Genomic DNA, 22,876 nt, shown 5'->3' on the forward strand with positions numbered 1-22,876 from the left:
TTCCCTCCAGTCTGACAGGTTTCTGCAAAGTCATCTGTGGGATTTGCTGAGCCCAAAGCTGGCTCAAAGGCTGGTCTTAACAGTACATTCAGATATGGAGAAAAGGAGTAACTTATTAATTTTGTATTTTAAACCACCACTTTTTTAAGACTCTCATCACTCCTTTTAAATTAAGTCAGTTTGCTGGTAACAACCAATTTTTAATAAACTTCCAGGCATTCTAATTTATTCTGTCACACATGGAGTATTTCCTGTTCCTCATAAAATACTGTGCCATAGAAGGTAATCCTGATGGCAAACACAGACAAGCATGTACTCTTCAGTTATTATTTGTTTTGATGTTCTTATGTCACTTTTGTAGGTTGTAGCAAGGGATGATGATCAAGGTCTAAACGGCAAACTTACATACCTTCTTGTTGGTGGAAATGAAGCCGGGGCCTTTACTCTCTCAGCCAGTGGAGAGCTCCACTTGGTACAAACCCTGGATCGAGAAACGAAGGAGCGGTACATCTTGCTGATCACAGCTGCTGATTCAGGTAAATCAAATGTGCAGGCCACCCAGGCTGCATTTTTTACTGTTTGCAAGCTTTTCAAAGACTCATTTCAGTATATAGAAACACATTTGAAATCTGTTTATTGTTTATAGTTGTTATGTGTAAAGTTAAGGACCTTAAGTTATATGAACACACCTAGAATGAAATCCTGGTCCCACGGAAGTCCACAGGAATTTTGTCATTGGCTTTACTGGGGCCAGGATTTTACTCTGGTTTTTAGATGCCTGAATGTACTCTGGGATTCTAAAGCTACAGGATTTGCTGCAGAATCCAAGTGTTCTTACCAAAAATTTTAATAACCATAAAAGCTTTGTTATCTGACATGTTGGGGAAATGAGGGGTGCCGGTAAGTCAAAAATTCCAGTTAACTGGGAGGGACTTTGGGTGTTGGAGGGGACTCAGGTCTGGGGGTTGCAGTGTGGGAGGGGGTGCAGGGCGAGGAGTTTGGGAGGGAGTTTGGGTGTAGGAGGGGGCTCAAGGCAGAGGTCGGGGCACAGGAGGGGTTGCGGAATGCCAGATCTGGGTGGCGCCTCAGGCAGCTCCCCGTAAGCAACGACATGTCCCTGCTGCTCCTAGGTGGAGGCACAGCTAGGCAGCTCTGCACACTGCTTCTGCCCTCAGGCACTGCCCCCACAGCTCCCACTGACTGCAGTTCCCAGCCAATGGGAGCTGCGGAGCCAGCACAGTTAACTTAAATGGACCATAATAACAATAAATACTTATATCACTTTACAAATTTTGCCTAGTTAAGCACAGTGAAATTCTCGGGGATTTCTGTCAGATCAGTTGATATAAATGTAGAAACATAATTATCCTTAGCAATAACAGGAGTGATATGCCCAATTCTCTGCCTATAGTAGCGCTGTCTTTCTGAAGCATTTTGTATTTTATCTGTTAGGATTTGCTTCTGGTTTTCAGCTTGTTTCCAGTAGTGTGTTATGTAGTGAGCAGTCAACCTGGGTTGGAAAACAATGCAAGCTGAAACCTTGAAAAAAGGTCATCTTTCTGAAATTCATCCATGTTATTTCTCAAAATAAATTAGGGAAAAGGCATGATCCTTTGGACTTTAGGTTTGGCTTTTATTAACTGTGAAAAACAATCCTTTGGATTTGCTTTTAGCAGTGCAAGTAGCATCTTACTTAATAGAGTACATCTTATTTCATTTTGTTACTAATGAAAATCTCTTTAGCTATCCAGACGAAATTAAATCTGAAGATTTAATAGCATGTCAAAGGCAAAATTCTGCCTGCCCGAGCTCTTTCCTTTCCTCTTTCAGTGCACCCATGTAGGGGTGGGCAGAATAGACACCTGACACTCATAGGCACAACTACTAAGAAAACTCAACTGCATACTATCCTGTGGATGTCCCTTCATGCACTTCCCTGTTTATTTTCCCTATGTTGTTGTTTTGTGACTGCACTTCTACTGACGTCCCCTGAATCTTTAGGCTATGGGCTGATTTAGTGAGCCGAGTCGTGCTTCATGGTCTCCAGAGTCATAGCCAGCCAGTTTCGGATTGGCCATGATCCCAACCTGAATGCTTGTTATCCTTCATAGCAGGTACTTGGAGAGCACATGCTGCTCCTATATGCAACAGGTGAAAGGAAGTTGTATATGACACTTCCTGTGGTGCTCCTTGAAACACTCTACCTGTGCCTACCCTGCACAATGCCTCAGAACAGTTCTACTGAACTGCTAATACTCAGCAACACCCTCACAGCAGTCCTTGGAGCTCAGAGGCCGAGATTTGGCTTTAAGTGTCCCATACCCACTGAAGGCTAGATTATGATACCCTTACTCATGCAGAATAGTATTTTGTGGAGTAAGGTGTTACTCATTTGGAATAAGGTGGCAAAATTAGGCCCTTCGTGAACACTTAGAGCCATACTGCACCTTGGGCACTAACCCATGTAACGAGTGCAACAGAGTTGTGCCACTCAGGAGCACAAGAAAGGAATTGTACTTCGAAGAAAAGTTCCTTCCCTGAACTCCTCATCCTTCTGCAGGGAGTAATAATCTGCTAGCAGTTCTTACCAGTAGCAGGTTACTCCCCCTCCACTGCAATCAGCTGCACTAATCAGCATATGGTGAGGGTGGAGCCAAGGTGCTAGTCATTTTCTACCCCTCTGTATCCACTCCCTGGCCATGTGCGTGTGGAGGGAATGGAGATCTAGGGAGGCAGTGCAAGAAAGTGTGTTGAGGAACAGGTGAATGTCTTACGTTCCTTATGCTCAGGCCAGGCCATAATCTGGCACTTTAAAATAGTTACTAAATGCCAGATGAGCATCAAGTTGTTTCTGTATAATAATAATATTTTTTTCTTTCAATACACTTTCAAACACAGTTTCCCAGAAATACTCTGATCATCTGAACTAATAATAGGAATAAGGTTATTGTTATTTCCTGTTTGTTTTAGTCCCTACTTCTCCAGCCATCCTTCATGTCTTCACTAACAGCATTCCCTAACAACTTCTTCTTAATCTAGGAACCAATTCTCCCAAGTGCCTAAGAAGTTGTGAGCATCGTGAACTCGTATTTAGTCAGTGGGGGGTTCTTGAAGTTTTAGAACCTCACAGGCATACCTTGCAAGATTTAACCCCAAAGTCCCGTTTGTTCTGAATTAGAGAATCCATTTTACAGCATATGCCAGATATGCCAATCAGAATATGCCAATCAGAATACATGAATGCACAGATGTGGTTTATAAATGGGAGTGACAGGAAAAATGATGAACCTTAGAATAATGTGATTGTGTTGCAGATGCTCCCCCCCAAAACTCTACTTGCATATTTACCAAGACAACCAACTTGCAGCCATTCAAAAGTGTTTTTATGGGTCTGTTTCTAGCACATAAATCACTGGCTTAGCTGTGTCTTTCTTTATGGCAAAGTTGATTGGAGAAGAGAGGGTTTACGTCTTTGTTCCATCTGGTGGAGATTCAGAGATGGGTAGACATTAAACTTTGGCAGTGTGACAAAAATTGGAGCGGCAGCTTTTATCTTAACTTCTTTAATTCTTTGAATGTCATTGTGGAGAAAATTTTAGCATTCCAAAGATCAGCATCCTTTTATTTATTAGTTGCATGATATTGAGTAGCACATCTGGAAACCTGATAGCTGCCCCAGTCTACTGTTGAAATGAACTACAACCGCCTCATCTTGCATTTGCAGAATGGTGTGTTACTGCATAGCACAGCTAGAACCAGATATGCAGCTACTAATGAAAAGCGTTGTTCTTGGGTTTTTTCTATTTCAGAATAAACTAGTAACCAGATTACATGTAGTTTTAACACTACTCTTTGAAAAACAAATCAGAGTGGATTGTTTGATATAATTAGCATTTATTTGGTATACCTCTGTGATTAATATGTTTTGCTTTAGAGAATCTTTGTGATAAAGATTTTCATTCTCCCTTTCAAGCATGCAGGAGGGCAAAGGTTACCTCCATAGAAGTTATGATCCGTTAACACAGGATTTTGTAGATGTGCAGCAGAAGGATATGTGAGGAGTTTACCTCCTTGCGCAGCCCATGCAACGGCCACGCACGAGAGCAGTCCTTGTGAGCAGAGACTGTTTGCCCTTTCCTCTCCCAGCAAGCAAATAGCCCAAAAGGCGATGCAGAGGAAGCTGAGCCATGGGCAGAGTGGGACTGATGCTCCATGGGGAGCAATTTGGATGGGCCAAAGTTCGCCTCCCTATGTTTCAAAGAGCCTCAGGGGGCACAAACTCTCTCCTCAGGCCTCTTAGGGAAGGGGAAGTCTGTATTATCCCCTTCGGAAGGCCATGTGCAAGACACGTAATCCAGTTTCATGTAAATAAGGATTTAATGACTTGGTCCTCAATTTGGAGTCAAGCCATCATTGTTATGCAAATCATCCATAACTCATAGTAAGGATGGGATTTTTCAGAACACTCAGTGTTGACCTAACTCTGTTTTCATTAAAATCAATGGTAAAACTGAGCTGTAGGCCAAATCTGAGAGCTTTTTAAAATCTTGCTGTGAATGTTTAGGGTCCAACTACCTCTTCCAACATTTCTCCTTACAAAGAGAGTCCTTTCTGTTGAAATTGTGAAAGAGTCATGAAATATAATTTCAGCATTTGAAAAGGTATTTGAAAAAGGTGAGTTTCAAATGGGATGAACTGCTTCTGCCTGACTGCTTGTTAGTGAGTTATTCTCTGTTTTGATGTCTTCCACAGCAAAAAAGATGGAAATTTATTTAGATTAACCCATATCTTTTAAACTAACGCTGTTTTTCGGTTCCAAAAGGTATGCAAAAGAGACAGAATAGCTTTCGTATTTGGCATGGGCTCATATCCCATAACTGGTTTAAATAACACAGACTGAATCATAATGAGTTTAACATGCTGTATGCTTCTATTCTGTTTTATGGGCTAAGAGAATCATGAGATTAGGACGAATAATGTAGGCAGAAATTTAATTACTCTATACATATTTTAGCATTATAATTATAAATACCCTAAGATTTTTTGTGCGAGACAAATAAGGCACAGATCCTCAAAGGTATTTGGGTGCCTAACTCCCATGGGAGGATCCAGACCTAAGCCTTTTTTTTTAACTGTTCCCTTAATCAATAAAGTTGTCTAGTCTATAAACAGAAATGTGTATTATTTCTTAAATATTTGAAAGTAGTTGAGAACATGCCTTTTTGAGGAAAAATATGCCCTTTGGGGTTTATTTACCACAACCTAAAAAGATTGACTCCCAAGTGCAAATGGTCATTTCTCTCAATCTGGTGAGGGTTATGCCATTACCAACTAATCCATGAAAACAGTAAATGAGTGCCATTCACCATCAGGAAAAATTTCCAAAGGGAAACTTTGCAGAAAGTTGCAAAAAGAAAGTGCTCACAGATACTTCTTTCAGAGTAGCAGCCGTGTTAGTCTGTATTCGCAAAAAGAAAAGGAGGACTTGTGAGACTAAGCAATTTATTTGAGCATAAGCTTTTGTGAACTACAGCCACTTTATGCACCCGATGAAGTGAGCTGTAGCTCACGAAAGCTTATGCTCAAATAAATTGGTTAGTCTCTAAGGTGCCACAAGTACTCCTTTTCTTTTTACGGATACTTCTGTATAAGATACTACCTTGCCAGGCAGCCTGGGGTGCATACAGGAGTGCCTCAGAATAACACTGACTACTGGTGTGATTCACCTTTATGGGTTAGTTTGCTAGTCAATATTTGTCATTTTCTTTCATTAGCTGATTAAAAGAGATTTGGATATTTGTAAAGGTCAATTTACAATAAGTATGTTTTGCTAGACTAAAGGAAATACTAAGTACTATTTATAGTGTAATACAAAAGACATAGTGAATTGCTACTATGTATTTCCCAAAGGAAGTAGCTACTGTGTGTAGGTGTTTCTACTCATTTATTTCAATCTATATTATTTATTACCATAAGCAATTTAGAGAGCTTCCACTGTGGGGAAAGTACAATTATTTCACTCAGCTAGCTGTAGCTGAATTTTCAAGTTTCCTGTAGATTTGCTTAGGCAAATCCCTTGAGTGCCAGCACATATGCACATAAGAGGCCACAAAGTTTACCATAGCATGTGGCAAGCTTGAGTAGGACACAATGACATGCAATATGTATCTGCAGAACAAAATGAAGAGAATAGTATGTTTTACCCTTAGTACACCTCTACCTTTTAGCCAGTTGCTTTCCACCCTTTTCTTTGTTTCCAAGTACCCACTTTCTCTTCTCCCCTTTGTGCTTTCCCCAGGTATAACCCCCAACACACATTCACTTCTATCATCAATAGTCTGTCCCTTTCCCTGATCAAGTTCGGCATACAGTCACCAGTAGAGAACACAAACTGAGTCAAATGCCAATGTCCGTTTACAACCATTTGTAGGGTTCTTAGCAAAACAGATAGAATTCCATGAAACAAGGAGAACAGCAATGACCACATCATCTCACACATACAAACTTAAGTTAATACTTTTACTCCTGCCAACCAGTAGTGCACAGTGTTACAATAATGCTTTGTTCATTCTGTGCTGGACAGGCATGTGTTTAGGATGGCTCACCATCATCAATTTACTTAGAATGTTCCAAGTGAGAATGATGACAAAGTGAGAACTGATGTTGGCATTGCCTCTAAAATATATATCAGGGTAGTTCAGGTTTCACCATAATATTATACAATATTGATTGAAAAGAATAAAGGCATGAAGTGAAAATTTCCAACTATGAGCTGGCATGAGTGCCATCTTGTTTGTTTTATATAGACTCACCAGTTTTAGGTATGCAAAGCAGGTATATCTTTTTTGAAAATGTATCTAAATAGGCCCTTCTCTCTCTAATACCATATTGCTTATAGTTTAGGCAAGTAGGCTAGAATCATAGTTCTTGATACTTAGAAAGTCCAAAGGCAAGCAAGAATTATAAAGCTATTTGAAATGTAAACTGTTACATTCTCAAGCTGCTGTAGTTTCATCTTTTTGCCTAAATGTTACTCCATACATTATACTTAGCTTTGTAAATATTAGGTAGAAAGTGTTTTAAGAATACTGTATTCATGGATATGTCACTTTAACATGAAACTGAGAGAAATGTGCCAGTGGGTTTGGAAACTGCCAAATGTGGACAATCTTGTGTGTGTGAATACTTCATCCTCTTGAAAGAATAAGAAGATAAATACTTGAGTGGTAACAGTGCTAGGCAAGGAAAATGTCCTGGTCTTTGAGAACTATTAACATTTTCCAGTCACGGTGATCTTAAACCCTTGCTTAAACAGCACATTACATCTTATAAATTGAAAGTCTGTTAGCTAATTCTTCACCTCCAGGACTACAATTTCAAGAAGCTTAATTGCTAGGATAAGTCCTGTAAAACATGAACATATGGCATGAATAGTTATCCTGAAGGTTAATCTTCACCAGTTGTATGTGATGTTTTTAAAGTACAATTCAATAACATGCAACCATGATTAAAGGGAGCTCACTGTGGGATACACAGGAGTCATAAGCAGACAAAATTGACTTGGTCAGCAGTTTCTAAGGGAACCAGCCTCCCTGGTGTTTTCTGTCTACAACAATGACTTAAAGAATAAGTAATTGTTGGTTTTAAAAATATATGTTTTTAAGTTCATTTCATTGTTTAAGTTCAATTTTATTTGTTAAAAATGTTCAGTCTTCAAGTATGTACCCCTTGTGCCCACAAATATGCATCTTCACCTATTGCACCCTCAGCGACTTACACACAATATGCACAGATGCAGATGTGCATGTTTTACATGTGCATGTGAAAAGTTGCCCCTAAAGGCTCTTTCTATGAATCAATTTTTTCCCCAAAAATGCATCTTCTTGCTGGGAAACTTAACATCATTCTGGGTAAAAATGCTGTAGTTTTACTATGCATATCACTCTTCACTCAGAACCATCCCAAATGAGTTGTACTTTAGACATTAGATTACAGGAAAGTATTAAGGGCTCTATGATATGATGGATTAATGCCCAAGCCTTTCACTGTAGGAGATCTAAGTTTGATTGCAGCAAATTAACTGGCATCTGTTTAGGTCACAAACCCATTACAGAAAATATTGTGGGGAGCTTGCACAGTGTGTGCCAGCACTATTCATGTCTCTAAATAGACTCTGCCAGCCTTTCTCTTTCATGGTCAAAAGGGCTAGTGTGATCCTTGGTTGCATTATCAGGTAGATCTCGAATAGGAGGAGGGAGTTTACTTTACCTCTGTTTGGCACTGGTGCTGCTGGAATACTGTCTCCACTTCTGATGCCCAAAGTTCAAGAAGGATGCTGATAAATTGGAGAAGGGTCAGAGAAGAGCCATGGGAATGACTGAAGGTTTAGAAAACCTGCCTTGTAGTTATAGACTCAAGTTGCTCAATTTGTTTGGCTTAACAGAGAAGCTTAAGGAGTGACATGACCACAATTTGTAAGCACCTACTTCAGGAATAAGTATTTGATAATGGACTCTTTGGCCCAATGGCTGGAAGTTGAAGCTAGACAAAATCAGACTGGAAATCGGGTGTAGATTTTTAACAGGAAGGGTAATTAACCTCTGGAACAATCAACTAAAGATTGTGATGGATTCTCAATCACCAACAATTTTAAAATAGAGATTGGATATTTATATGCTCTAGGAATTATGTTTGGGGAAGTTTTATGGCCTGTGTTACACTGGAGGTCAGATTGGATAATCACAGTGATCCCTTCTGGCCTTGGAATCTATGAGTTCTAAAATTTACCTGACTTTTTTTTAAATAATTAAAAAGATGATGGAATATAGGTATGTGTTGCTTTATCTGTCATATTTTATGTCAACCTTTACTGACAGGTGAAACTGCACACCGTAATGACTTCCAAGAACCCATTCATTTCACCTGGGGTTCTTCACACCAAAAGGTTACTGTCTAAAATGACTGATCATTTGGATCAAGCCACATGTTCTAAAGCAGGGATCATATGTTCCTTGATGGAATGGGGACTTCTGCTTTCTAAAAGCCCTCCTCCGCCTGCAGCCTCAGGAGGAGAAGCACAGGAAAGAATACCCTTAGCCCCTTCAAGGAGTCTACATACTCCCCTCTCCTCCCCTCCTTGTGGCTGATTTTGATGGGTTGAACACAAAGGTACACCTTAACCCTAATGCAGTGGTTCCCAAACTTGTTCTGCCGCTTGTGCAGGGAAAGCCCTTGGCAGGTCAGGCCAGTTTGTTTACCTGCCACGTCCTCAGGTTTGGCCGATTGTGGCTCCCAGTGGCCGTGGTTCGCTGCTCCAGGCCAATGGGAGCTGCTGGAAGCGGCGTCCGGTGCATCTGTGATCAGCCGAATCTGCAGACACGGCAGGTAAACAAACTGGCCCGGCCCGCCAGGGGCTTTCCCTGCACAAGCGGTGGAATAAGTTTGGGAACCACTGCCCTAATGGCTTCCCAGCACCAAACGGAAGGGTTTATGAACAATTCCCCCAGCTCTGGGGCACCATTTTGTCCTGGGAAGAAAAGATCTCTCACATCCCTCCTTAGGATTAGAGTAGGACTGGGCTTTGGAGCCTTATTGTGGATATTGTGTTTGTTGTCTTTTGGGGACTGGGAATGTATTTTCTGCTCACTGCCAGTAAAGCATGGGCAGATGGTTAAACCTCCTCCCCCCCAAACCTTAGGTGTTCATGTTGGTGCACTTTGGCAGGTGCCCAGTGCAGGTGTGATCATTCAGTGGGGTCTAGTTCCCTCATACACTGGAATTTTAAATTAGGAAATTGGATTAGGAAAAGCATCTCCTAAACAAGATGAGGGATGGGACTGGTGCTCCTGTTACAATAGAGAGACAACCCTTGAATGAAGGGAGGAAGGGTCTGTCCTATGGTTCTGGGACCAGGTTAATGGGCTGGCAGCAGCCTTTCCCCAGGTAGTACAAATGACAAAAGGAAGGATGACCTGCACTGGACGAGTTATTTCCAGGAAGTTCCTAGATGTGTTACTTAATAAAGTTACAGCCAAGTTAAACAACATTCCTGGCTTCTTCCCTTTCTTCCTGTGGCGTCCAGGACAGTGATGGTCTGATATATTTCTAGGGGAGTTCACAATCCAAGACTTTCAGACTAGGATGCAAAGTGCCTTTGTAATTTTATAAGGATTTCAGACTAACCAATATAATTATCTTTTACTTTCCCTTCATGAACAAGTTCTCTTTTTAGTGACAAAAGAATTTTCTGAAAACCTCTGAAACTATTAGGTTGTGAGAGGTTAATCCCACCCCTTGATCTCATCCAGCTCTGCAGCAATCCCTTTGAATTCTGAGCTCTGGTTGTAATTTCTTACCTCCAGTTCCCCTGTTTAATCACACAGGCAATTGAAACCTCAGTTTGATGCAGACAAAGTTAGATAGACACTAGTTATAATGTGAATATGATCATTTTTATTTATAAAAACAAATAAACTTTTATTTTTTTTTAAAAAATAAAAGGATTATAAACCAGAAATAATACAGTAACCCTTCCTCTCATGTATATACCAACCTCACCCAAATGTAAAACATTAGGTAGTAGTGTTAGTCCAAATGAGCTGCATTATATGATGTGGTGGGTCTCAGACCTTGCTCCATATAAACTTGGCTAGAGCTGGTCAGAAATTTTCCTCTGGAACAATTTTCTGTCAAAAAATGCCAATTCATTGAAATCAAAACATTCTGTGGGTATTGTCAATTTCAATTAATCTTTCAAAGGAAACCAGGCAGCTTTTCTGACAGCTTGTCTGCCTATGCACCTCCCAAGCAGCCCACCTGTAGGGCTGCAAGGTCCCTGGCTCGTTGGCCAAATTGCAGAGGCACCAGGGCTGCCAGGTGCTTATTTTGTTTCTGAAACTCCAAAATGTTCCAACAGCAGGAATGTTCCAATGTTTCCCAAAATAAATATTGTAGAATTTCACTCCCACAATAGTGTTCAAGGTTTTGGTTTCTTTTCCCAATTTGGGACAATACTTTCCCCCAAACTCGTGAAATTTTTCATGGGAGTGAAATTTACTTTCATGGCGACTTTCTCTAATTTTGTTCCTTCTAAGTAAAATTTCAGATTTTCTCTGGTTGAACCCAGGAAATGCTTCACTTTTATGATACTTAATAACATGGATCCTTAAAAATACTCTAAGTGCTACCTCTTCGTAACAAACCGCGTCTTTCAGAATTGGGACTAGAAATCTAATTGTAAAGCTCTGAAATCTAGGCCTTTATCTCTTAGAGCTCTTCTTCAAGTATTACTCCCACCTTCGTGGGGTCGGCTCTTCGCCACTTTAGTCTGTCTTGAAGCAGTGCCTCAGAAACTCCACAGCTAATCACATCCTTTTGTATGACATTCATCTGTCTAGTTTTGGGCCTTCCAACCCTTCTCGTACCCTACATTTTTAAGTTTAAGAAGCTTGTTTCCTATATATTCTTCTGATTTTATTCTCACATGCCCAAATTATCGAAGCCTGGATTCCCCTCCTCCTCCTCCCCCCCCACCCCCCCACCCCCCGTAATTGGTACTACCTTGTTATGGGGTATATAAAACCCACATGGGGATAGAAGAAGTTAAGGGGCAGTTCTGGGCCCAAGTTGCCATGGCTCATCGCACCTGCAGAGCCTGTGCCAGTTGGAGGAGGAATTTAAAGGATAACCAGACAGCTCAGAAATGGGAGAATAGCAGATAAGATAGGGGGATGGACTATTGTGAGAACTCTGCAGGAGTCCTTTCTGCAGGGAACAAGAGCTCACAAGCGGCAGCTACCTCAGGCCCCAGAGGAGGGACTAATTTGTCATTAAGGATTAAAGAACCCTTTGCTCTATTTTTTCTTGGATTGTTTGTGAGACTGTGACCACACCCTGGACTGAGAAACTGAGTGGCAGGAAGTGACCCAGGGAAGCTTGATATTGCTGGGTCAGAGCCTGGTAGAGAGGGAGGGCCCAGGCTGCCCTTCCAGCCAGTCACAAGGGCGGCAGCACTCCCTCTCCCCTGCCTCTTTGAGATAAGGGGGAAGGGAGGGTGAAGACATTGGAAGCACTGAAATAAGGGTATGAGGACTTCTGAGGCCCAGGGTTGGGTCAGAAACTCCTTTTTGGATGATGCTGGACATTTATACTTTCTTGGACTCAATTACCCTGGAAAGGTGTAGACGTCAGTAGTGACCTGGCTGGAGGTTTGAGTTGCTATCTATTATCCATTGCCATGCCAGAGTGGCCATCAGCAGGGGATGCTACAAATGGGAGAGTTGTGACCTAACCACTAGGCCATACCACCAGCAAGCCCAGCCCTGTCACAACACAATTAAAACTACTGTTTCAATATGTTCACACCTACTTGCTCCAGGCACTTCCATGGTTATAGTATGCCATTGCATCTGAGAGAATTCTTATTTTTCGCTTTGCTTGATGCTTCTGCAACTTCTAGTACTGGTGCCACCATACCCTGGTTTGGCTTTATCATATGGCATGGTTCTCTTGGATTCTGTTAATTCATAAGCCTTTCAAAGTAATTTCTCCATTGTTCCTTTATCTGGTTCTCACTAATTAGTTCACTTCCACTTTCATCTTTAATTACTTTGATCTCACTAATACCTTTTCTTATTTCAGGTCTTTGCCAATCTAAATGTTTCTTTCTCATCCTCCTTCATTTCAAGATTGGCATATAAGCCTTCATTGGGTTTAGCTTTAGAGTCTGCCATCTTTTACTTTTTCTTTATCTTTTTGGCTTTTTTGTACCCCTGAAAATCCTGCTGTGGGAGTGTCACTTGCCAAAGTTTAAAACACTTTTTCTTTTCCTTCACAGCCTTTCAAACTTTCTCATTCCACCACCAAATCTCACTGGGTAAAATGGCTCTTGCTTTTGTTTCACCAACAAGTTTCTTTGCACATTCTTGAATTTTGCCTTTACATCTTGAGCAAAAGGAAGTTATCCCTTAGCTATCACCTGTTGAAATTGATGGAAACAGGATTGGCTCCCAAATCATCCACAACAAAAGTCATTAATAAGATTGCTTCATTGCAATTTTTTTATACAAATATATTAGGTTCACAAGTTTTGGAAGGGATTTAACTACAGGAAATTTTGAAGAGATAATGAAAAGTTCTTCTGGAGCTAGAGGAAGATAAGTCAGTTTTTCAAAAATAGGTAACTTTTAATGACCCGTAACCCAAAATTTCCTTTAGATTTTGTGTATACATTATCCTTTGTGTTCAGGGCAAAAGTGAGAGTTTTTAAGCCAAGTTCGTTTTTCAGACTTAACTGTGAAGAGGTTACAACATCTCCATAATTATTTAAAAACACACCAACATGGAGCAGTGGACCCTGTCTGCCTTTTAATGCATTTAGAAAGATTGCTCCACTGTGAGAAAAACCTTGTTTACTCCATGAAAAAGTTAATGCTTTCTAATAACACACACAACTTCCAGTCTGGGGACCCATTCACTGAATATTTGACTGCAGGAATGAAATCAGCTTTGTTGCAAAGCAACAGATTTCAGTTAAGCAAAAATTCCATTACTGTTGAATTGCTTTCCATGTTTCAGGATAATGATGTGTTTAATTTACGGGGGCGCACAAAAATTTTTGATCTACTTGCAGTTTGAACTTTAGTCAGTCATTTGGTCTCGTTCATTTTATTTTACTTAATCTTTTTGTGTTCTTTTGGCAAAGCAGGTGCCTGTACTTTTTTTTACAAGTCTATTGTCAATTTTCTAGCACTTAATTGTGATATTTTAGTACTTACAAAGACTTCAGGCTTCTGGGTTTTGAAAGGAATAACAGCTTCATTATTTCCAAAATTGTAAAATATGTCACAGATGTCAAGACCCAGAACCTGTTCATATTTTAAAACAATGTGTAGATCACAAACTAAACAGCATATTTCTGTGTCTGTATTTTCTTGTTTTTCTCTATGCTGTACAGTACCATATAACTGAGCTGTTTTGCTAAACTTTCTTTTAACATATTCAGGAGTTGCCTTGCCTGCTATTTGTCAATCTCCTCTGATTGTTTTCTTTTATCAGTCCAGATTCACTAAACATTTTAGTAATCATTTCTCCTTCCGTGCCAAACTGCAACTATGGTATTTAAAGCTGAACATATGTTAGAGAAGACGCTGTCATGTACTTCAGGATTACAATAGGTCAGAAGAGCTTACTCTGCCCATGTGTTCCAGAATTAAACCAGATGAAGATAACAAGTGTTGTTTCACAATACCATATAGTAATTAGCAGAAGATATACCTACAGTTATCTCTCCTTTTGCGTAACTTTAAATGTACGTATGTGCAGAATGAATGTGTAATGGCGAAAGGGAGAAAATATTTAGTTCCATACATTTGGTGTGACTGCATTACTCATGAGTATTAAGCAAAGTGGAGGCACAACTGAGTTATGATTAGGTCATCCCCAAAAAAACACACACAGAAAGTCAATTTTTTCTCTGTGTTCGTTATTCTGGCTGTGTGGAGTAGAAATTTTGTGAGATGAAACAATACCTACATGTACTGTGCCTACTACAACTTGCCGGAAATTAGTTTCTTTACAATTCTGTATGGTGCAGGAAGTCAATGTTTGTTCCCCCTTCCTCTTATGGAAAAATGTGGGTGATTCCACTGTCTAAAGCTGAAGATTTTCTGATATTTGTGCATATCATTGGAGACCAGCCAGAAGAAAATGTTTGCATGTGGAGTAGAAGAAGGCCACTGGTAGATCCCCTCCAAAAGTACATCTGAGGTTGGTATAAGTAGCAAGAAGCAGGAAGAGCACCTTGTTTCTGCACAGCTGCCCACACTCCAGATTCCCTGTAGCTTCTTGATAATATAGCTTCTTCACAGCTCCCATGCTTATGCCAGCCCTGGAACTTCCTTTAAAAGGGAGGGGTCCACTGCACCTAGGAGGTAATTGGCACAAGCTACAGCAACTTTTGTCTGTAATATGCACCAGTTTTCCCCAGAGATTTGGAGGAAGCAGAATCTGGAGGAGTCCTACCTGCTGTCTTCCCTATCACACGCTCCCTGACACAACCCCTATCCGCCAGTTTTCTTATATGCCTGGGTTTCTTTTGTTGTAAATATATTAATGTAAAATGCCTACCTTTCTGAACTCAGTACTTTTTATTGCTGAGGTTACCAAAAAATTCTAAATCCCAGATTACAAGTATGCCTACTATGTTTCCTGTTTATTTCACATGAAGATCTGAAGCCATTTGTCTGAATTTATTTAAGGTGTATATAAGTTTGATTCCTAGTGATTGACAGCTAGAAAGTAAACGCTTAAATTGGCTTTCACATAGACCACTAGTAATGTAAACCAGGCATAAAAAATTCAGAAGTCATAGCAAATTAAATAGTAATCTGTTCCTCCCGATTTTAAAGATTTGCTTAAGCTGTCATTCTAATCATCTACATTTCTTCAGTCAGCATTAACATTAAAAGCCTGTATTTTATTAATTATCCAATGGATGCCTGACTTCCCCCCCCCACCCCCCTGAGTAAACCCTTTCACCCTGGATATTCTGTGCTATTGCAGGATCTATGTGTTTTTTGTTTTGAGAAAATGTGATGGTAAAACACTAAAGAAACATTCTCAAAAAAGATGGAACCCTCAAAGAAATAATTTTTTAAAAAAGATTGGAAATAAACCAAAATATTACAAAAATTACTCTAAATTACTGATAATAGGCCACATTTTGACATACTCTCACCCTGTGCAACCTTATTGAGGTCTGCACAAAATTTGGTTCATGTCATCAAGGTGTGAGTACATGGGCATCCACGGAATGCGCAGAAGGAGTCTTTTGTCACTGTTACTGATTTCATGCTTGCTTAGTTATCATGAGGCCAACTGATTTAAATGAAATCACAAACCTCTAAAAATGACCTAAGGTATCTCATCCAAACCCCTGTATGGCATGATTTTAAGATCTAGAATCTCAGGCCCTTCCAGGGTTCAGAATGAGTGCTAAGTGGGAAGCAAGAAATCTTCTTGTTCCAATGGGATAAAGCTCTATTTGTTAGCACTGTTGGTTTCTAGGATATTGTTTAGATAGATTGTTTTAAAGGGCAATTGTTTGTAGTTGTCCAGGGGTTAAAATGTTAGGATATGGACTGGACCTTGATTCCTGGGCAGAAGGCAGCAGAGCGGAATCAAAGATGCATAATACATTAAATAAAAACTTTGGACAATCTTAGGAGATCCTGATCCTGTAGTGTAATCACTCCTGTTGGCTTCAAAAATCTTTGAGGGCATTCAGCATCTCTCTGGAGGAACTTGGCACCTACAGGATTGTTCATTACAAAACAAGATATTTTCAGTTCACTTTTAACATGAAAACTACCAGCAGTTTTGTTTGTGTAAGAAAGCAATATTTGGGCCTGATTCACTAGTGTGTTACATCAATTTTAATTTTTAGCATGTGCCTTAGTGCTTTTCTGAATACAGATGGTCTTAAGCACATGTTCAAGTACTTTCCTTATTCAGGGCTAAGATTTGGAGCCACCGCTTTAGATACAAATCAATGTATTTTTCCATTAAAAAGGCATGGAACCACTCTCTCCACCCCACATCATCATCATCACCATCATCATCTTCTCATCCAAAAACATCTTTACAGACACGGGAAGCAGTATAGCATCACCATCCATTCCTGTACATGATTTGTTCCTCCATTTAGCCCAGCCAGGTCATGCCCCTGCATCTGATATCCTGCCATCTAGTCAATGGTTGACCTTTTGGTCTACTGTCATTGGTTTCATTTTCATTATTTTCTTTGGCATCCTATCATCTGTTTGTCTTCTACAATGTCCCTATCATTGTAATCTTTTTGATTGCAGCCAATCCCATACTCCGATTTCACAGAGGAGCCTACTCTCCTAACTTCTTAATTTGTCTTAAAATCATTCCATTTTACATCTGCCATCTTCCGAAGAACTCTCATTTCTACTATCTACAGTTTTCTGATGTCTATTTCATTTAATGTAGCTGTTTCCAAAGAGTAATACTGTTTTGATAATATTATGTTTGGTTCCGGGTGAAAAAGTACCAGTCCATAATTTCATGCAGCACTTGTAATAAAGTACATCTCCTTTTAACCTTATCTTTGACGGAACCTTCAGCACTGATCGAGCTTCCTAGGTACATATAAGATTTTACTTGTTCTGTGACTTTGCTGCTTCATTTCAATACTTTATCTCTTGTTCCTTTTCCAAGATACAATAAATGACAAGAGACAAAGTGGTTGTAAATTCAAGTCGACTACACCAATTTCCCAAGAATAGCAAATAGTATAATTAATTCAAACATGTCTGCCAGTTGTACAATGTCATCTGCAGAAGCTAAAGAGTTTAACTCTTTACCCAAAGTCACACCGTCCCACTCTATCACTCTTAATGTACAGTTTAAGAACGTGATGAACACGGCAATTCCATGCCCCCTTGTCTTAAACCAAACTTTGATTTGAACCAGTTACTTAATTATCCACCAGTTCTTACAGTACTACAGGAGTCATTTTACATAACTTTTATAATTGCAGTTATCCTATCTGGAACTCCATGTGATTTTATTACTTTCTGTAATGCTTCCCTCCAAACTGAATCAAGTGTCTTACTGAAGTTGATGAAAACTGCAAACATCTTTGTCGTAAATATAAGGGGAAGGGTAAACCCCTTTGAAATTCCTCCTGGCCAGGGGAAAGCTCCTCTCACCTGTAAAGGGTTAAGAAGCTAAAGGTAACCTCGCTGGCACCTGACCAAAATGACCAATGAGGAGACAAGATACTTTCAAAAGCTGGGAGGAGGGAGAGAAACAAAGGGTCTGTGTCTGTCTGTATGCTGCTTTTGCCAGGGACAGACCAGGAATGGAGTCTTAGAACTTTTAGTAAGTAATCTAGCTAGGTATGTGTTAGATTATGATTTCTTTAAATGGCTGAGAAAAGAATTGTGCTGAATAGAATAACTATTTCTGTCTGTGTATCTTTTTTGTAACTTAAGGTTTTGCCTAGAGGGGTTCTCTATGTTTTTGAATCTAATTACCCTGTAAGATATCTACCATCCTGATTTTACAGGGGGGATTTCTTCATTTCTATTTACTTCTATTTTCTATTAAAAGTCTTCTTGTAAAAAACTGAATGTTTTTTCATTGTTCTCAGATCCAAGGGTTTGGGTCTGTGGTCACCTATGCAAATTGGTGAGGCTTTTTATCCAACATTTCCCAGGAAAGGGGGGGGTGCAAGTGTTGGGAGGATTGTTCATTGTTCTTAAGATCCAAGGGTCTGGGTCTGTAGTCACCTAGGCAAATTGGTGAGGCTTTTAGTACAAGGGCTGGTCAGGAATGTGGACTTTTGCAGTCTATGATGATTATCCCATCCCCATGCTGTTGGGGGAAGACTTGGCCAATCATGTGAAGCAGGCCAAGAGGGTGGGAATGGTCACCCGCAGCCAGGCTAAACAAGCCGTGAGGCCTAGCTCTGTTCCGGAAACTTCTATCAGGACCCAGTCAGAGGTGATGGACCCGGACCCCAGGCCAATGTCTGCAACAGCAGTAGTGGATCCAGTCCCAGAGACCCAGACGGAACCAGTCCCAGAACCGGAACCAGCCGAACAACCAACACCAGACCCCGTGCCAGCACTGAATCCAGTACTTGCAACCTCAACACCAGAGGGCCCCACCGAACCTGAACTGGCAGCAGCCGATAACCCTACACAAGAGGCTCAGCCGGAGCCTGAATCCCAACCTAGTGCACCAGCGGAGAGCGGTTCACAGTCAACAGAAACAGCTCCATCCCCTATATCGCTTCCAGAGGGACCAAGCCTAGGTCCACAATCCAATGAGGAACTGATGTCCCCAGCATCAAGGGAACAGTTCCAGACCGAACAGGAAGCAGATGAAAGCCTCCAGAGAGCTTGGATGGCGGCACGGAGCAACCCACCACCTCTCAGCTCTTCTAATCGATCCAGGTTTGTTGTAGAAAGAGGACTTTTATACAAGGAAACTCTTTCTGGTGGACACCAGGAAGACTGGCATCCTCAGAGACAGTTGGTAGTTCCAACTAAATACCGGGCCAAGCTCTTGAGCTTAGCCCACGATCACCCTAGTGGCCATGCTGGGGTGAACAGGACCAAAGACCGTTTGGGGGGGTCATTCCACTGGGAGGGAATGGGCAAGGATGTTTCTACCTATGTCCAGTCGTGTGAGGTGTGCCAAAGAGTGGGAAAACCCCAAGACCAGGTCAAAGCCCCTCTACAACCACTCCCCATCATTGAAGTTCCATTTCAGCGAGTAGCTGTGGATATTCTGGGTCCTTTTCCGAAAAAGACAGCCAGAGGAAAGCAGTACATACTGACTTTCATGGATTTTGCCACCCGATGGCCGGAAGCAGTAGCTCTAAGCAACACCAGGGCTAAAAGTGTATGCCAGGCACTAGCAGACATTTTTGCCAGGGTAGGTTGGCCCTCCGACATCCTCACAGATGCAGGGACTAATTTCCTGGCAGGAACTATGAAAAACCTTTGGGAAGCTCATGGGGTAAATCACTTGGTTGCCACTCCTTACCACCATCAAACAAATGGCATGGTGGAGAAGTTTAATGGAACTTTGGGGGCCATGATACGTAAATTCGTAAATGAGCACTCCAATGATTGGGACCTAGTGTTGCAGCAGTTGCTCTTTGCCTACAGAGCTGTACCACATCCCAGTTTAGGGTTTTCCCCATTTGAACTTGTATATGGCCGTGAGGTTAAGGGGCCATTGCAGTTGGTGAAGCAGCAATGGGAGGGATTTACACCTTCTCCAGGAACTAACATTCTGGACTTTGTAACCAACCTACAAAACACCCTCCGAACCTCTTTAGCCCTTGCTAAAGAAAACTTACAGGATGCTCAAAAAGAGCAAAAAGCCTGGTATGATAAACATGCCAGAGAGCGTTCCTTCAAAGTAGGAGACCAGGTCATGGTCTTAAGGGCGCTCCAGGCCCATAAAATGGAAGCATCGTGGGAAGGGCCATTCATGGTCCAGGAGCGCCTGGGAGCTGTTAATTATCTCATAGCGTTCCCCACCTCCAACCGAAAGCCTAAGGTGTACCATATTAATTCTCTAAAGCCCTTTTATTCCAGAGAATTAAAGGTTTGTCAGTTTACAGCCCAGGGAGAAGATGATGCTGAGTGGCCTGAAGGTGTCTACTACAAAGGGAAATGTGCTGGTGGTGTGGAAGAGGTGAACCTCTCCATGACCCTTGGGCGTATGCAGCGACAGCAGATCCAGGAGCTGTGCACTAGCTACGCGCCAACGTTCTCAGCCACCCCAGGACTGACTGAACGGGCATACCACTCCATTGACACAGGTAATGCTCACCCAATTAGGGTCCACCCTTACCGGGTGTCTCCTCAAGCCAAAACTGCTATAGAATGGGAGATCCAGGATATGTTACAGATGGGTGTAATCCGCCCCTCTGAAAGTGCATGGGCATCTCCAGTGGTTCTAGTTCCCAAACCAGATGGGGAGATACGTTTTTGCGTGGACTACCGTAAGCTAAATGCTGTAACTCGCCCAGACAACTATCCAATGCCACGCACAGATGAGCTATTAGAGAAACTGGGACGGGCCCAGTTCATCTCTACCTTGGACTTAACCAAGGGGTACTGGCAGGTACCGCTAGATGAATCTGCCAAGGAAAGGTCAGCCTTCATCACACATCTCGGGCTGTATGAATTTAATGTACTCCCTTTCGGGCTGCGAAATGCACCCGCCACTTTCCAAAGACTTGTAGATGGTCTCCTAGCGGGATTAGGCGAATATGCAGTCGCCTACCTTGACAACGTGGCCATATTTTCGGATTCCTGGGCAGACCACCTGGAACATCTACACAAAGTCCTTGAGCGCATAAGGGAGGCAGGACTAACTGTTAAGGCTAAGAAGTGTCAAATAGGCCTAAACAGAGTGACTTACCTTGGACACCAGGTGGGTCAAGGAACTATCAGCCCCCTACAGGCCAAAGTGGATGCTATCCAAAAGTGGCCTGTCCCAAAGTCAAAGAAACAGGTTCAATCCTTCTTAGGCTTGGCTGGTTATTACAGACGATTTGTACTGCACTACAGCCAAATCGCTGCCCCACTGACAGACCTAACCAAAAAGAAACAGCCAAATGCTGTTCAGTGGACCGGAAAGTGTCAGAAGGCCTTTAACAAGCTTAAAGCGACACTCATGTCTGACCCTGTCCTAAGGGCCCCAGACTTTGACAAACCGTTCCTAGTAACCACAGATGCATCCGAGCGTGGTGTGGGAGCAGTTTTAATGCAGAAAGGACCTGATCAAGAATTCCACCCTGTAGTGTTTCTCAGCAAAAAACTGTCTGAGAGGGAAAGCAACTGGTCAGTCACTGAAAAAGAATGTTATGCCATTGTCTACGCTCTGGAAAAGCTACGCCCATATGTTTGGGGACGGCGTTTCCACCTGCAAACCGACCATGCTGCACTAAAATGGCTTCACACCGTCAAAGAAACTAACAAAAAACTTCTTCGGTGGAGTTTAGCTCTCCAAGATTTTGATTTCGACATCCAACACATCTCAGGAGCTTCTAACAAAGTGGCTGATGCACTCTCCCGTGAAAGTTTCCCAGAATCAACTGGTTAAAATCGTCCTTAAGATGTGGAAAATATTGTTAGTCTTTATGTACTTGGTAGTATATTTAGAGATGCATGTGTCTTATTAACTCTGTTTTTCCTAGAGCTCCAGGAAGAAATCCCAGCCAGTGTTTCACCCTAGCTGAGATTTGGGGGGCGTGTCATAAATATAAAGGGAAGGGTAAACCCCTTTGAAATTCCTCCTGGCCAGGGGAAAGCTCCTCTCACCTGTAAAGGGTTAAGAAGCTAAAGGTAACCTCGCTGGCACCTGACCAAAATGACCAATGAGGAGACAAGATACTTTCAAAAGCTGGGAGGAGGGAGAGAAACAAAGGGTCTGTGTCTGTCTGTATGCTGCTTTTGCCAGGGACAGACCAGGAATGGAGTCTTAGAACTTTTAGTAAGTAATCTAGCTAGGTATGTGTTAGATTATGATTTCTTTAAATGGCTGAGAAAAGAATTGTGCTGAATAGAATAACTATTTCTGTCTGTGTATCTTTTTTGTAACTTAAGGTTTTGCCTAGAGGGGTTCTCTATGTTTTTGAATCTAATTACCCTGTAAGATATCTACCATCCTGATTTTACAGGGGGGATTTCTTCATTTCTATTTACTTCTATTTTCTATTAAAAGTCTTCTTGTAAAAAACTGAATGTTTTTTCATTGTTCTCAGATCCAAGGGTTTGGGTCTGTGGTCACCTATGCAAATTGGTGAGGCTTTTTATCCAACCTTTCCCAGGAAAGGGGGGGGTGCAAGTGTTGGGAGGATTGTTCATTGTTCTTAAGATCCAAGGGTCTGGGTCTGTAGTCACCTAGGCAAATTGGTGAGGCTTTTTACCAAACCTTGTCCAGGAAGTGGGGTGCAGGGTTTTGGGAAGTATTTTGGGGGGAAAGACGCGTCCAAACAGCTCTTCCCCAGTAACCAGTATTAGTTTGGTGGTGGTAGCGGCCATTCCAAGGACCACGGGTGGAATACTTTGTACCTTGGGGAAGTTTTGACCTAAGCTGGTAAAGATAAGCTTAGGAGGTTTTTCATGCAGGTCCCCACATCTGTACCCTAGAGTTCAGAGTGGGGGAGGAACCTTGACAATCTTTAATCCCCATTCTCACTTCCCCCGCTCCGTTCCCCACCCCATCAGCTGTCAGAGTGTGAATATCAGAACAATGGAACTTCTGCCTGATCTGAAGCCACACTGTTCCTTCTCTATTACTTCCTCTAAAACTGGCATTA

The 22,876-nt window shown here is 41.6% G+C and overlaps 1 protein-coding gene across 1 annotated transcript in view; it reads left to right on the forward strand.

Annotated features, from left to right (window-relative positions):
• Positions 1-22,876, forward strand: part of FAT4 (FAT atypical cadherin 4) — a 229,402-nt gene that overhangs the window by 140,394 nt on the left and 66,132 nt on the right. Inside the window, exon 6 of the mRNA XM_077814772.1 lies at positions 362-536. Within this exon, the coding sequence (XP_077670898.1) occupies positions 362-536 (175 nt within the window). The remainder of the gene's footprint in view (positions 1-361; positions 537-22,876) is intronic.

This window comes from Eretmochelys imbricata, chromosome 4, assembly GCF_965152235.1.
Source record: "Eretmochelys imbricata isolate rEreImb1 chromosome 4, rEreImb1.hap1, whole genome shotgun sequence".
In the NCBI taxonomy this organism is placed as follows: domain Eukaryota; kingdom Metazoa; phylum Chordata; order Testudines; family Cheloniidae; genus Eretmochelys; species Eretmochelys imbricata.